Source organism: Cynoglossus semilaevis, chromosome 20, assembly GCF_000523025.1.
Source record: "Cynoglossus semilaevis isolate Cse_v1.0 chromosome 20, Cse_v1.0, whole genome shotgun sequence".
Taxonomy (NCBI): Eukaryota; Metazoa; Chordata; class Actinopteri; order Pleuronectiformes; family Cynoglossidae; genus Cynoglossus; species Cynoglossus semilaevis.
In genome coordinates this window covers 2706883-2722606 of record NC_024326.1, presented here as the reverse complement: position 1 = coordinate 2722606, position 15724 = coordinate 2706883, and the positions used below count along the sequence as shown (strand labels likewise).

At 41.7% G+C, this 15724-nt stretch overlaps 1 protein-coding gene across 2 annotated transcripts in view; it reads left to right on the top strand.

Annotated features, from left to right (window-relative positions):
* Window positions 1-47: 47 nt before the first annotated feature.
* ece2a (endothelin converting enzyme 2a) overlaps window positions 48-15724 on the top strand; it is a 44446-nt gene continuing 28769 nt past the window's right edge. Inside the window, exons 1-2 of one of the 2 annotated variants that reach the window (XM_008333883.3) lie at window positions 48-589; window positions 1607-1770. In XM_008333883.3, the coding sequence (XP_008332105.1) occupies window positions 531-589; window positions 1607-1770 (223 nt within the window). In that variant the 5' untranslated portion in view covers window positions 48-530. Of the gene's footprint in view, window positions 590-629; window positions 1275-1606; window positions 1771-15724 lie in introns of those variants that run through there. The other variant, XM_008333884.3, reaches the window with a different exon arrangement.

Below are 15724 nucleotides of genomic sequence, written 5' to 3'. Positions count from 1 at the left end.
CCACTCTTTTCCATACAATTTTTCCAGGGTAGGTTTTTAAAAAAAATTATTTCACAGCATTCATTATGCGCTTTCTGCAAAATAACTCTGACTAATAACTTCAGTTATTAAACACCTGTAGTTGGTTTGCATGCGTGACATTAATACCCACGTTTCAAACTTCACATTATCCACATAATCACTCGTATTTGGTGCAAAAGCCTCTGCACTAACGCGTCAATCACAATATTATTGTTGACATTTCCAGCCTGGAGCGTTAACATGTACGAGTTGAACATTTCCGAAAGCAGTGTTGTCTTTGAAAGCAGCACGAGCGGATCACTCATACACTTTGATTCACGGAGCCAAATGTCTGTCCTCGGATGAACTTGTACAATGCTCCACAGCGCTTTGTCGGAAATAGTTTTCCTTAGGTCTGGAGTTTACTACTTGTAGTAAAGAAATAGTTTAAAATAGTCTGGAGTTTTGTGTTTGTTTGGTTTTCATGAACACGTGGACTTTCATTTCACACACCGGGAGTCCGTTTCTTGATGCCAGTAAAGAATCCTGAGACCACCGCTGGACATTTTAACACCCGAAACCCGAAAGTGTGTGAGTGTTTCCGTTCTATTATATAACTGAATTATCAGTCTACATTTCGTTCGCCAAACTCGTGCTCTTAACTCGTATCATACTTTTTATTGCACGGTAGTTTCCATTATGTGGGTGGAGCGTTGGTGTTGCAGCAGCAGTGCTCTGTGAAGAAAAGTGCAAGTTTGACATTATATATAGATACGGCTTTTTATTTTACAACGTGTCGTAATCGTCATAGATATGCAACAGTATTTCTTGCTGGAGTTGAGCAAAAGGTGCAGGACATGCCATTGTTCGTGTTATCTGTTCTCGATTGAGGGAGCCTTTACATGTAGTCGTGCACGAGCGCCACTCAGATTTCAACTCAGGCTTCCGGGAGCTAATTATTAATCAGCTGTTGTGAAACCGAAAAGCCAGAGTTGGACCTCTCCGGCTTCAGGAAATCAGAACATTTCCTAAATTTCCCGAAAGGAATTTCCAAGGGATTAAAAAAGTTCTATCTGTCTGTCTGGTCTGTCTGTCTGTCTGGTCTGTCTGTCTGTCTGGTCTGTCTGTGATTAACTTGGAGTTAATGTCACAGATGAGGCAGCAGATGATGTATTTCACCTGTGTTGACAAACACTACCTAAAGTCGAAACACGTGCTGGAGCACCTTTAGTTCGAACACACAACCGTCCGCGCATGCGCTAGTATCAGCTGTGGTGCGTTCAAGAACAAAAATCAAATCAAATCAACTGTTTTGGATAATGCTGTTGAGTTCACGTAAAAGTAAATCATGAATGCATTGAAACACATTTACACAATGATGTTTAGCTTTCAATTACTTTTATATTTTTTATATTAATATGAATTATTAGTATTATCAGTTTTGAAATCTTGTGTCAGTCAGAGCTAATCTCTTATGTATAATATTTAAATGGAAACATCCGGTTTTGACATGCAATAATGAAAATAAAAAAATAAACAGCATAAAAACATCAGTAGTGTTCAGTAATTTGACTGGTACTTTTGGTAACTCATTTATGTGTTGCAGGACGATGGACTACCTGCCAGACCACAACTCCAAGTACAAAGATGTTGAATACTGGGATGATCGATACACAACGGAGGAGAGTTATGATTGGTTGGGCACTTTGTCCAAATTCCAGCACATTCTTGAAGAACATATGAAGAAGGAAGACAGCATTTTGATACTTGGTGAGTGCTTGTGTACTTACCTGTTCTACAGCTTCTGGTCAGTATCCATCCATCCATCCATCCATCCATCCATCCATCCATCCATTCATCTATTGTCTTCCTCTTCTTAGTGTTATTATTATTATCTTCATCATCATTATCATTGTCATCATCATTATTATCATCATTTTTATTAATAGTGGTAGTAGTAATAATAAGTGACTTGCTTATTCTTATCAACACTTGGATCAGCGTTTGTAGTAAAAGTGGACCTACCATAATATCTCTACACAATGTAAATAAATTGGTAACAGCACGGGAAGCAGTCAAAATAAGAGAGAATTACACAGAGCTTCAGCTGTTATATTATATATAAAACAGATTTGTTACAAAGTCACAGTACAATTTATGTAACTTGTAGATAACGTGTCAGTGACTAAAGGCCTCAGTTTACCTGTTGTTCCTTTGCAGCATAATTAATAATTAATCTGCATACATCAATACGACAGAAGCAATTAATAACTCTTCCACTAGGTAGCAGCAGATGGCTATAACTTGAAAAAAAAGAGAGATTTATAGTTGTTGAAGATCTTCGTGTGTCTTTCATCGTTGGTGCTAGTCTGTTCAACTAAACAGGCCCAGATTTTATATCGCATTAGTATAGTAGTATATAATATAGTACATTATAAATATTCCAGATTTTTGAATATTTTTGAATGTAGACTATACACCGTGACTCCTAAAAGGAAACGTCGCCGAGTCTTGAGCTGACATGTCCGCCAATGCCCACCAGGTGGCGCTATTTGCTTAAAAATGAACACCGTTTGTGCGGCACCTGCAATACCTTTGGTACGGCCTTGCAGCTCGGTTAAATGTGCTATAAAAACATTTGATGCATGAGAAGTGATTTCACCAAGGGAACCGGAGCTGCATAAATCTTAGAGCAGCTGCTGTAACTATGAACACACACCATCCTCGTCCGTTCTCCCTGTTTTCATATGCAATCTACCAAAGGGTGAGGGTGTATCTGTGGGTAGTGTGTGTTGTTGGTTCATATTTTATCCTCTCTGCTACTGTATGGAGTTCATAAAAGTTTAGAGCCATCGTTTTGGTATGATTACCGTTGATGGACCGGTCTTGAGTTTGTTAGCAAAGTTTAAAAAGATCTTCTTCCCCCAAACACATAGAAGCAATAAAAATACATGCAGCAGTGTGTGTGAACTTTTGTTTTGGTGCTAATGAATAGACATCCTAATTTTACCCGGAGGTCCTCCTCTGTTAACGTGCACAGAGGTCAGTCTGCTGACCTCCCTGCTTCTTCAAAACTGTATAATTAAGCATCAAGTCAGACTGACTTTTTAAAAATCTGCGTCACAGGCACACCTACAGCAGAGGCGTGAGTGGACTCGGAGATTGTGGAGTCTGATGTTTAAAACATTTTCTCACTCACTTCTGCATTACACTGCAGCACACAACACGGGAGCCGACCACACTCTGCACACTGATTTGTTCCTGAAGGAGAGCCATTATATCGCCTGAGAGTTCCTATCTCCGAGGGCATCTCTCTCTGTCTCTCTCTCACTCTCTCTCTGTCTCTTCCATTCTCCCCCACTGGCTCTCTCTCTCTCTCTCCATATCCATCTCTTTTCACTAAATCGAGGAATCACATGTTTCTGTCACCAGCACGTGTTGTTGCTGTCCTTCTCAACAACACACAGGCAGAGATGAAAGAGCTATAAAAGGAAGCCCACTGTAAAGATGCGTGAACCCTCACGTGTTGTATGAGAAGCACTTAAACATCACCATCCACCGACACTTGCACACACGACCCGGCGTCGCTGTCATGTCTGTGAAGCCGTGTGAAGTGACACAGTACATTATCGTCAACAGCTCTGTGTGACCTGGGCCTGGGGGAGAACGGGGAGGAGCGAGGATGTAAGGGAAGATTCTCTGTGTGTGTGTGTGTGTGTGTGTGTGAGGGAGATGAGTGGTCAGTGGAAAGAGAGATGGAAGCGCAGCTAAATTACTAATCTAGTTTGGGCCACTCAGCTGCCTCCAGTGGAGGTCATTTCCATTAAGATAATCTAAGCAGTGCAGAGAACAGAGGAAGAGGTGCAGCGATGACGAGACGTCTAATGCCTTCCTGCACACTGATGACACTTTTAATGTCCTTCCACTTCCTCTGGCTGTCATGGTGTATTTATCCAATCTTGTTGCAGCCTTTACCCTGCATTGATCTTTACATGTTTCACATCTCATTTGGGTGACGCTCCCTCAGCCTCCTTTTATATTTACCTGTTTTCTGTGAACACCAACTCTCTCTCCCACTTAAATCTCATATTATTCATATTTCATTTTGGTTATTATGTAAGGATGGAGCTTTAAAAAGACATGCAGTATTGATCTTTGATGTGGTGCTGATGGAAATCATTTATAATGGCATCAAGCGTTTACTGTAGAAGCAGCTCTGCCCACCAGACGCCCACTTCAGCCAAGTGCTCTCATTAGTTGTTGTTTATGTTTAAGTAACACAGAAACTTCATTTGCAGATACATTCAGTAAAGACCGAAATCCTTTTCAGTATGGCAGGGGATTCGATCCCAGCAGTCAACAGACACGTCAACATACATCCAACATGTGGTTGCCAATAAAAATTATGAGGTGAAATGTGATATATTTCTTTAAGGAAGTCAAACATTCAGTAACACACAGGGGCTTTCTCAACATGAACAATATTAACATTAGCGTGCATATTATTAATTTGCATTTAATTAATATAGCAGAAAAAGCAATTGGCCAAAATTAAAATATTTATTAAAACAAAATGTATATTTAAAGTTCTTGAATTAAGGGGGCAGTTGTGGCTTGGTGTTTAAGAACGTGGACGTGGGTCCAGAAGGGTTCAGGTTCGAGTCCACCAGCAGCCAAGTTACCACTGAGGTGCTCTGAATATGTCACCGTGTGATATATTTCTTTAAGGAAGTCAAACATTCATTCATACATTCATTCGTTGTGTTCAGTGGTGTGTTAACTAACTAACTAACTAACTAACTAACTAACTAACTAACTAACTATCCTGGTCTTAGTCTGATGATAATGTATAACTAATTGCTAACTAATCTAATCATTATGTGATACCTATACTCATAACTCGTCTGCGTGGTAAGCTGCGGTGAGGTGTGTCACAGCATTGCGTCAAGCGGACACTGACACACACACATCTGACCCTCATGTGCGTTAGCAGAGATCAACTTGCACCAGGTTCACTTGGCTCCTGCTGCTCAGCCAGGAATATTTCCTTAATGGCCTGCTCTGGGCTATAGCCAGTGATGTAATGACGCCACGTCTCCCAGTGGTCAGTACTCATGCCTCCTTCCCTTAGGAACGGCCTGGTGATGTAATGGCTCTGCTCTCCTGCAGTGTGTCGGTTTGAATTTGTGTACTAGGTGGACCTGGTTCCTCTCCTATTCTTTCAACGTTAACATCTGTGCCCCGCAGATTTACAGGCTGCACTGTAAAAAATAGAAATGAAATAAATGTTGCTACTTGGGTCGTCTCACATCATGTTTCCCAGGAGTTTCCGAATAATGTCTATTGACTTCGGTCGTGAAGGTTTGTGACTTTTAAAATATCGGTCCACAGAAAAATAGTTTGGGAAACACTGGTATAGAGTATACATATATATATATTTATGTATGTAAAGTCTGGTCCCAGACTGCACTGCTCCATACTGTTTTACCTCAGTCTTTTTCCCCCTGACTCTCTCAGATCTCCTGTCTTGGCCTTTGTCTGTGTGTGTGGGTATTTAGTGTTAAAATCTTCCAGCTTTTATTTTCTGTGCCAGTCTGGTTATAAATAGCTGCAGCAGAGGTGTTTACGACAGTGCTGGGAGCTGTGGGAGTCCACTGTCTGCTAAAGGGATATTAAGATGACTTACAATAGTCAACGCCGTTGTTTGAACTTTGTCATACAGTTTATGTACAGCCCGTAGTGTTTGTGTTTAATATTTAATGTTTGTTTTTTCGTGGCAGTGTTTAAAGCTTCGTGGCCAAGTTGGTGCAGTTGTGGACAAACCGTTTTGGATGTTTAAATTGAGCTCAGATCAGATACCCTGTTGAATTAACATTTATTTCTGGACATGATTTCCTGCCTGGTTTCCTTTGCCTTAAAGGTGTTCCTGCAGACTCTCCCTTCTCCTCACCCCTTTCTAAAAGTTCCAAACATCCTGATCTTCATCTATGTTCCTGTCCTGTTCTGTTTCCCCACATTGGGAAATACAATAGCAGCATTATTAGCTTCAATACCACTAACAAAAACCCTTTATGAAGATGTAATTGAAGCGAGACCGAGCCTTCGGCCGTTTCCACTCTTTTCCACTGTCTTTCCTCTTATTGATTGCAGCTCTTCCCTCTTGTGTTGGCTGGAGGAGCAGCGTATCCACCACCGTCCTCCCTGTCACTGCTGCTGTCCAGCTAATTCACATCACCGTGTATATGGATGCAGTAGTTTGATATATGTTGAAAAGTAAACAAGAAATTCTTCAATTCTCTGCAGTGTATTCTGGCCTGTTAAAGTTAAATACACACCTGCCTGTACTCAGTACTGGGAGTGTTGACCTAAGAGTAGTAAAACATCTGCAATAGGAGAGTGTGTCTTTTACTATGAATGGATGCATCGATGAATGAATGAGTGAGAGGGTGGAGTGAGTAGCCTGAGGCTGACAAATCTCTGTTTCCCCATCTTCGTCTTCGTCCCCCCTCCTCCCATCTTCTCAGAATACAGATTGGCTGTTTTCAGTTTTCCGGGAGCCCTCAGCGTGCAGCAGTCACTAAGTCAGTAGGGGCAACCCTCCCTTCTCCCCATCATCTTCTCATGGCTCTCCGTCCCTCCCCTTCTTCCTCCCTGCCTTTTGCCGCTGTAAGGAGTGGTGGTGTTTATGAATGAGCCTCGCAGCCGCAGAATGTGAATGAAAAATAAGACGGGGAGCGAGCAGTTGAGGGGGGGGGGGTCTGATTTAGGGGCTGAATGAAAGGCTGCAAAGCAGGGAGGAAAAGTGGAAGGAGGAGGCTGAATGAAAATCGAAGCGTGGGTGGATGTGAGGGTGGTGACGTGTTAGTGATGATGTGTGACTGAAATGAAGAAGTTGTGGATTTAAAAAAAAAAACCAAAACAAAAAAAAACTGGTTTGATTTTCTTTTACCCCATTCAGAATGATCACAATCATCATCGTGTGTGTGTGTGTGTGTGTGTGTGTGATGTTGGTAATGTACACCTTGGTAGGTATGCAGATTAGGCTGCATGCTGAACCAGTGGCTGTGATGCCAGTGGGAATCTCCAGGACGTACACACACTCGCGCACACACACGAAGCTCCTCTGCAAGTGAGCGATGCGTGCTTTGAATAATAACGGGGTTACCCGGGCAACCAGGCCAGGATGATCGATGGTCCTGGCCCTTGTAAACAGAGCACCGTGTGTGTGTGTGTGTTTATGTGTCAGTGTCTCTACTGTTGCACTGGGGATTTCTTTGTTCTGGGCAGAATTAGAAGATACGTTATAATCAAATCCATTCAAACACAATTTAAGTGCAAGTGTTTTTGTCTGTGTGTTTTTGTGTATGTAATTGAAGGGTCGATGATGGTAATTGGGCTAGTGCATGAGGACTATGGTGGTGAGCACTCACCCCCACGTCCACACACACAGGCTTACACACACACAGACGCACCTTCGTGAGTCATTCATTTGTTCTAATAAAATGGCCAGAGGAAGTTAAAAGGTACATGGCGGCTCCACGCTCTCAGTGCAAATTATACAGCTGGCCAATGAGTCAGACTGGCCACTTGATTTGATTAAAGCTTGCTGCATGCAATCATGTTTACGCAAGTGTTGTTGTCGAAAGCCTGAAAACAGCGTGTTCGTAAACATTAAATTGAATGTGTGAAAAAAGACTGGAAAATGTACTGTTAGGCTGCAGTTTAACACTGATGTGACAAAGAAGCGGATGTTTTCATACAGGTTTCTCCAGCAACACGTCCAACAGTTTTCATCCTGTCCCATGTTTCACGCATCCACTTGTCAGTAAAGGGACCAGTACTTTAGTAGACACTTCATGGACCTGGCTTCCAGAGATGGTGACAGAGCACTTCTTTAAGTACCATCACCATCCCATAAACATGAAAATGTTCAAGAAAGTCATTAGACAACACCCACCCAAAGTTGATGTCCAGAATCCCATGGAAGGAAGTGAATCAGATCAGTAAACTTTGACTGGAGTGTGACGTCTTCTACCCTGAAATGGAACAGAAGAAATCCAAAGAATAGTTACATCAGTCGTGGTTTGGTTTTCAGCTGTGCGTTTCTGCTTCTCTTTGTTGAAATAAATTGTCTGGTGAGATATTTTAGGAAGTTGCCCAAGGACATAAGTGTTAAAAATGAGTGTTAGTAAAAGTGTGAAGTTGGAAAATGAATTAGCATTAGTGGCCATACACAAACACTTGTATTATCATATCAGAAATTATCATCTGACTTTAACCAATCCCTGGGGAGTGGGAAATTGTCAGGATTCGCACTCCTCCAATTACAGGTCTGATCTTGGAACAACAAGGCCACAGGCTGCTCATTTGAATAAAATTGTCAACCTTACAACCTTAATATTTTCATGAATTACTTTAAAATCTTAGTAACAACATTTAATTGTCCCTGCACCAAGTCTGTTTGTTTAAAATCTGTATCTTGAGGGACAAAAACAACAGGCAGCAGCCCATACTGTTTATTTGGGAGATTTAGAAAAGCATCGGTAATTAGCATTCTCCCAACATCCCCTGTCTGCTCTGCAAACTCCTTGCTTCATTCTTCTCTCCCTATCTCCTCTAACCTGTGCTCATTAATTTCTCTCTGTCCCCTCTCTGCCTCCCCACTCCCTGACCTTCAGCACGTACAGTACAGGAGCAGGAGCAGAAGGAGAGCTGGAAGCTCCATCTGCAGTCAGCCTCCTCTCAGGGGCCGGAGTAGTATCCTGGAGTTTGCCATGTGTTTCTTAGAAATAATAAATGTCTATGTCAAAGACAGGTCTTCTGTCTGCATTCAGAGCTGTGCTTTATTTTGGTAACAAATGACAAGAAGTGACTCTTGCTGTGACAATGCAGCAGTAAATTGGATTCCAAGAAATCAGCTTCGAGGGAAAAAAAGGCAGTAAAGCTTCCGTTGGTGTGCCTACTATGGTATATTACATGTAGACTTTCTAAGGATTCACCAAAATAATAGTACTTGATTGTTGTCCTACAGTCATTAATGTAGGGGTGATAATCAGTGTCCAGTCTTCGTCTTCCTCGTGCCTGGATATCTCTGCTGGATTGTGCAAAAAAAAAAAAAAATGTTGTGAAATACACTTAAGTCTTTGTCTTATTCAGAGGTACTCGCACTAATCTACTGCATCTGGCCTTGAGTTTGACACACACGCTGTATAGTAGATTTCCACATAAACGCTACGTCATTTAGAGAGATTTTTAAATACATTCAAATAATACTTTAAATAATATTTGAAACGGTGATTAGTATCAATGTTTGCTCCTCTGAGAACCAGATGTTCGGAGGACATATTTAAATGTAAATGGATTTGTCTCATTTGAACGTCATCTGAGTCAAATGAACAAAAATCAGTGTTTCACAGCCAGGCTGGATGTCAGGCTGCCACTGCAGTCTCACAATAACTGACTGAGTCGCCTGGACGCTTGCATTAAATTATGAATAGAAAAAAGGCTATAAAAGAAGACGGAACGAGTCGTGACATTTACTGCCTTTTGTGGCAGTAAATGTGTCAGTGAAAGAACTGGACTTCCTGCGGTTGATTATGTTACCTCGCTGCGAGAGAGACGTAGACGACGTGTTCTGAATCCACGGTGTCGTCACTGACTTGTCGTCACTTGGCTTGGAGCAGGGGAAAACCCCGTCAGCTCGGTAATGGCAGCGAATGTGCGTCATCGATGTCTCAGCTCTCTGCACTGATGCAGCGATGCTGCGAGCCTGGTGTGGAGATGGAGAATCAAACACTTTAATTAACTCAAAGTTTTATTTTTTATCTAAATGTTAGGGAGCTGACTTTGTGCCAGCTGTTTACCTAATGAATAGTTCATTATAATGTTAAATTCCAAATGAACCTGGAGCTACTCCTGTCCATGATTAGTCTGAATAATAATGACCACAGGGAGGCAAAACAGCTTGGAGTTAGCATTTTAGTCAACCTGAAATGATTGTTTTCTAAAATAAATTTGCTTCCTTACATACAGAATATGACGAGGTGAGTTTGTATTGTCCAATTGCTTGTTTTTGGGCTGTGGAAGAAAACATGGAGAAAACCTACAGAAGAAAAGAAATGAAGTCTCTGGTCATTAGTATTCACACACTCACGTCTGCCTGCACTGCACAACTCCTGCATCACGTTGCCCTTGATTCATCCTTCTCTCCTCCCTCTCACCTCTGCTCCTTAATTCTTTCTGTTCTCCTTTTGCAAACTCACTGTCTAAACCTCCCAGTTGGAGAGGAGTGAGTGGTGGGATCTTTTGTAGTTGAAATAAGACGGTAGTTGGTGTGTGTGTGTGTGTGTGTGTGTGAGAAGACTCCAGGCCACGTGGATAAGCGCTGTGTAATTGGATGTCAGGAAGAGACAGACAAGACATAAACAAAAGTTAGTGAGAGGAGCTGGACGTATTGATGTTTCCTTGTTAATGGAGCATTTGATCAAAGTGGTTGTGTAATGATGCCCACAAGGTCTTCAGCCTGTCATGATTAAATGGAATTGGACCTTCTCTCTTATGTGTCATTCCTTGAGCGTGTACTACATTTCCACTTGTCCTACAAGATAAATTATGTAAGGAGTGGATTTGGCTGCTGCATTAAAGGCCCATTAGGGGGTTACTGGCATTAATCAAGAAAACTATTCCACCCAGAAGTAATTCTTTATTTCCTTTAAAAATGGTCAGTGTTTAGATGTGTAGGAAAAAAACAAAAACAGTTTCTAGAGCATTATGCTACACGATTCCTTTATGAAGGCCATAAAATGATCCCATCATATATATATAAGGCTAAAAATATGATATGAAAATATGAAATTATGTCAGACCAAGTTTAGCTAGGGGCAGTGAAATGCATGGTTTCTTTTTATGTTTGGAAAATAATTGTTTGTCCAGTGATGTGATGATGTTTGTGTGCATGACCCACATGAGGAGTCAGAGAGCAGATGATCTGCTTTGTTTCTAATGCTTTGTGCACTTAACCAGAACAACAGGCATTTACCCTCTTTGTGCTCCTCACAACACACACACACACACACAGATATAAGTACAATAGTTAGGCTTTGTTAGTCAAGTCCAGTGCTTAGTTCAGTTCATCCAGACAATCCCTCTTGTCCCCGCTGTATTGGATCATGCAGAAATCTGCAAGAGAACTGAGAGACAAACTCACCATCACCTGTTACCATGACAACCCAGTCCCCAGGACAGTATTTACTTGGAAAACATATTGTTATGCATCAGTTCTACCGGTGAAATGAAAGATTGTGTTCTTCTTTTTCTTTTTGTTTGGGGCGATGGGATAGAGTGACAATAAAGTGCACTTTATGCTGCTTTAGTTTAGTCGTTTGATTTAAAAAATGTCTTGTCTACGAGGTCAGTGTCAGTTGTTGGAAGGATGGGCTTTACAGACGCTCGTGTACTTTTTACATATAAAAAGAGAGGGGAAAAAACATCTCTTTTTTTTTACATGATGTCAGCCATTACAAAAAGAACGCCCTGACTGAGTGCAGCGTTACCAAGTGTACCGTCACTACTCGTGTCACTACAGATGAAGTTTTCACAGACAGCTGCTTCAACATGACATAGCTTTTAGTTTTTAAGGACCTGCTGTGCTCCGCCTTATGCTTGGATGACGATTGTGATTCTCATGCTGCTGTGTAAAAGCTAACGTCTGCCGGCTCTATGACTATTTGATGACGAGGGAGTCTGAGAGTCTCCCTGGATTTCATCTACACAATGCTGTGTAAAACTTTCACTGAACCTCACCTTCTGTGTCTAATTACCTGTACACGTCTCTCTTCTTGTCAAACCTGAATCTTGAATTTATTGTTCTTAAAGGATGACTTTTTTCTTAGACATGATCGTCTTTTTTTGTCTTCCCTCAGACTTCAGCTCAGAACTTTCATGCTTCTTTTTCAAACCTACCTTTTTTCTGTCACATCGTGTTTTTCTGCTCTTCAATTCTCTGGTCCCCTGAAGTCTGCAGCACAGGTTACATAATATACATTACAGAGGTGGAGGGAGGGATGATGGAAGTTGGGAAGAAGTGCTCCCCCTGCAGCTCTAATGAGTAGCCTGGTGTTGGCCTCTGTCTGAGGAACCGATGCTTGATGATGTCTGATTCTGGTACTTTCAAATGTCTTGTTTCCTTATGTGGGTGTGACCTGCACCACCTTAACACCGGTTAGCTTTGCCTCATTTTCATTTTTAGGAGTTGACATCTGGTCTCCTCTCTCATCCTCATCCTCCTCACTCACTCCGCCCAGTCATGATTACCCTTTTCTCTGGCTGACCTGTGATGATGTAACTACTTCTTGGCAGCTTTTTTTCAGATTCTCTATAATTTTCTGCCATCTTTTTAAGAACTGCCCCCTTCGTGGATTCCGCCTCTCACTCCTCTCACTCCTCTCACTCCTCTCACTCCTCTCACTCCAGCGAGTCCTAATCTTGGTCCTAATGCATTTCTGAGAAGCAGCTCTTTTTGATTAAGGTGTGAGAGGAATTGAAAGGAAATAAAAGAAAAGTAATTTTGAAGTCCTGTGGTGGTATCACAACATAACCTCTGTGTTGAGATGTATAGTTAAGTTGCGTTTATTTAAGTTGCAACATTGGTGTAGTAATACCAACCACTTACTTTCTTTGTGTATGTGTATGAAGATTCTCAGTCATCCAGGTCATGGTCAAAGTTGGAGAGTTCTTTTGGGCAACTAATGGAACTAATTTCACGTCCAGTTGCCTAACAGAACAGTCAGTGGCTTTTATAGTTAGATTCCCTGTTGTCCACATTTAGATGTGCAGTGGTCTCTGTGGAGTTGTTGAGATTTTCCCGAGATTGACCACTAGGTCAGGGGAGGGGAGGCAGGACAGTAGCATCAGATGAATCAATGGATTTTCTTTCTTTTTTTTTTACAATGCTTTAAATTATCCAACTCTAATTAATGTTTAATTATCACACACTAAAGATTTAATTAGGGCTGCAGAGAAACACATTTTCTGGTGGTCCATTTATCTTTTCGATGTCACATTTCTGGTCACATGACCGATTTGCCAAAATGCAAAAGTCGCCAGTATGAGGAACCAGAAAGATTTTCTACAGTGTTACAGTTACAGCACTGTCAGGTAAATATAAAATAAAGTAGCTGTCCACAAGAAAACAACACCAGACTTGTAGCTACTCTAACTAATTTTTTGTTATCTTCAGTATCAGTCGTACTTCTATCTGGATGGAATGCTTGTCTGTTATACTCTACCTTCTCCTTATCGTTCTTATGTGTGCTCAGTGTTGAGCATTCACTGTGGGGGAAAAGTGTTGCCATCTCAGTTTCTTCCTCTCTTTCTTCTCACATTTGTTCTGGATGAAAACATCAAGTTCCTGTTAAACAGGAACAGGTTATGATTCAGTGAGAACAGACTCTGCTGTGTGCTTCCATGTGTGTATGTCATGATACACAGCCTTGTACAGATGTCACTCAGAAGGTCAGGTACTGAGAGAGATGCCTGCACAACAAACCATCAATTATGTAATAGCCAGATGAGCTGCGATGTTAGTGGAAATGAAGATGACTTAACAACAATAACACTTTCCTCATAATGCAGCAGACAGGACAGCTGGACGTCTGGACGCGTGAGAGAGCGTCTGACAAAGAGCGATGGTTAGTACCTCGTTGAGACGGCACTCGTGGCTGCAGTTACAAAGAACTGGATGAAACATGCAGCGTTAGTCATCGTCTTCAACCACCAGCCTGTATCAGGGGCTGACTCACTCCTCATTAGCAAATCCACTGCTGTCAGCTTCATGGCCAAAACGCTGACTGCACATCACACTATCGTCATGCTACAAGTACAAATTACACTGCCTTTTTTTTTAAAGCACCTGTTAAAAAGTCAATCGTTTAGTGGGAATAACGCAGCTCTGCTGCTGCTCAGAGGGGTAGTTTTAAATAGTAGTAAGAGCTGAGGCCTGAAGCAACTGCTCCTGTTGACCGTGTGGGCAGAGTTTGAATGGGTATGGAGATGTTAAAAGTTACTGTATGACTGGGCCTGTGAATGGGTACAGAAGAATCATTCAAACGAGATGAAAAGGTAAGATCACACAATATGTACTGGAAGAAAGGATGTTTGAGGTACAGTGGAGGTCATACGGCATGTACTCTAGGTCAATAGGTCATTGTATTATTTTTATTTATTTATTTTTTGCGCACACATAGACGCATATTCACATAATGAAATGAGTCCTCTGCATCCTGTGCATTAAAGTCACCCCCGGGGAGCTCCACACAGTTAGGGAATTTCTGGCTGTTGCTCCACACACCACAGCTGCAGTCTGTGATCCACTAGGACTGTAGGGCTGTCCTGACCTGGTCAGGCTCCACTGATTATTTTTTTTACCTTTTTGGTCAACTGAGTATTGACCTCATTTTACTCCGCCCTGTATATAAACTACCATCACTTCTGTAACCAGTAAAGTAACTTGCAGCAGCTCCATCCAGTTCTTATGTACAACGGCAGTAAAGTTAATGTGGCAGAAAAGCTGCAGCATCCTGTACCTGTGTGCACTAGTCCTTAGATGGCAGCGCAGAGAAACATGCTAATACCCTTGGCGCACGCAATATGCTTGGTCAGCAGAACTGTTCCAGAAGTGAGCTGAACCTCGTCAGTAAAACCTGATCTACACTGCATAACTACACTAAGGTCGGCCAAGAAAACCCTGGACGTCCTGGTGCAGGCTCCTTCAGAGTGACGTGATGTTGGCCTAGAACAACCGGTGACTTTTGAGTCTTTGATTATCGGTGTGTGTGTGTGAGTATGTGTGCTTCTTCAGTCGTGTTCATTTTCTCACAGACGTACTCTTCGTAGGTGGTTAATTAAAAACAACTTGACTGCTGTTACTTCCTCTGTCCTCACAAAAAAATGGGTGTGTGTGAGATTCTGAGGGTGGTTGAGTTTTTGTTTGTTTGTGTGTTTGGCCTCATTTTTTCCAACCAACTTAAGAGGAACGAGCCAATTAAATTTTGTTGGTAAATAGTTTTCAAGGTCCACTTTTAATCTCTACTACAAGAGGATGTTTTCATTGAAGTAAACTGTGTGATAGACTTCAGACAATTCTCAATTATACAATGTGCATAAGGATGAAGGGGGCTTGGTTGTGGAAAATAACCTGTGTATGAAATATAACTGGTTGCAGTACTACCACTGACCAGCAGGTGCAAGCTCTAAAACATGTACAGTAGGGCATCCATAATCATCTATTTAAAAGTAAACGTTCTTTGCATAAAGTACATGATTTACTTTTTATTTTTCTCCAATCTTGACAGATTTACTGTCAGTTATGATTCTGTTATATTTCAGACAACTTTTAAAAAGTTGTAGTCAGTGAAATGGCCATTAGAAATGGTTAATGGCATCATTAAACAACTCCCAGCTCCCACATAAATCAAGTCAGTCACAGTCGTTATGACAGTCCAACCACAGAAAGCCTGTAACCTGTACAGCAGGACTGTAACCCCGCTGCAGTCGGCCCTGAAGAGAGAAGGTCAGGTGAGGAAGATTAACACGAGGTGTATGAGGCAGAGAGAATTTTTCCTGCAGGTGAATATATTCATCCCTACTGTATTTTAATTCTTGCCGAGTCATCACCTTCATCCCTGCTGCCCCTACACTGCTGACGGATCAAAACACTTGCCATCAG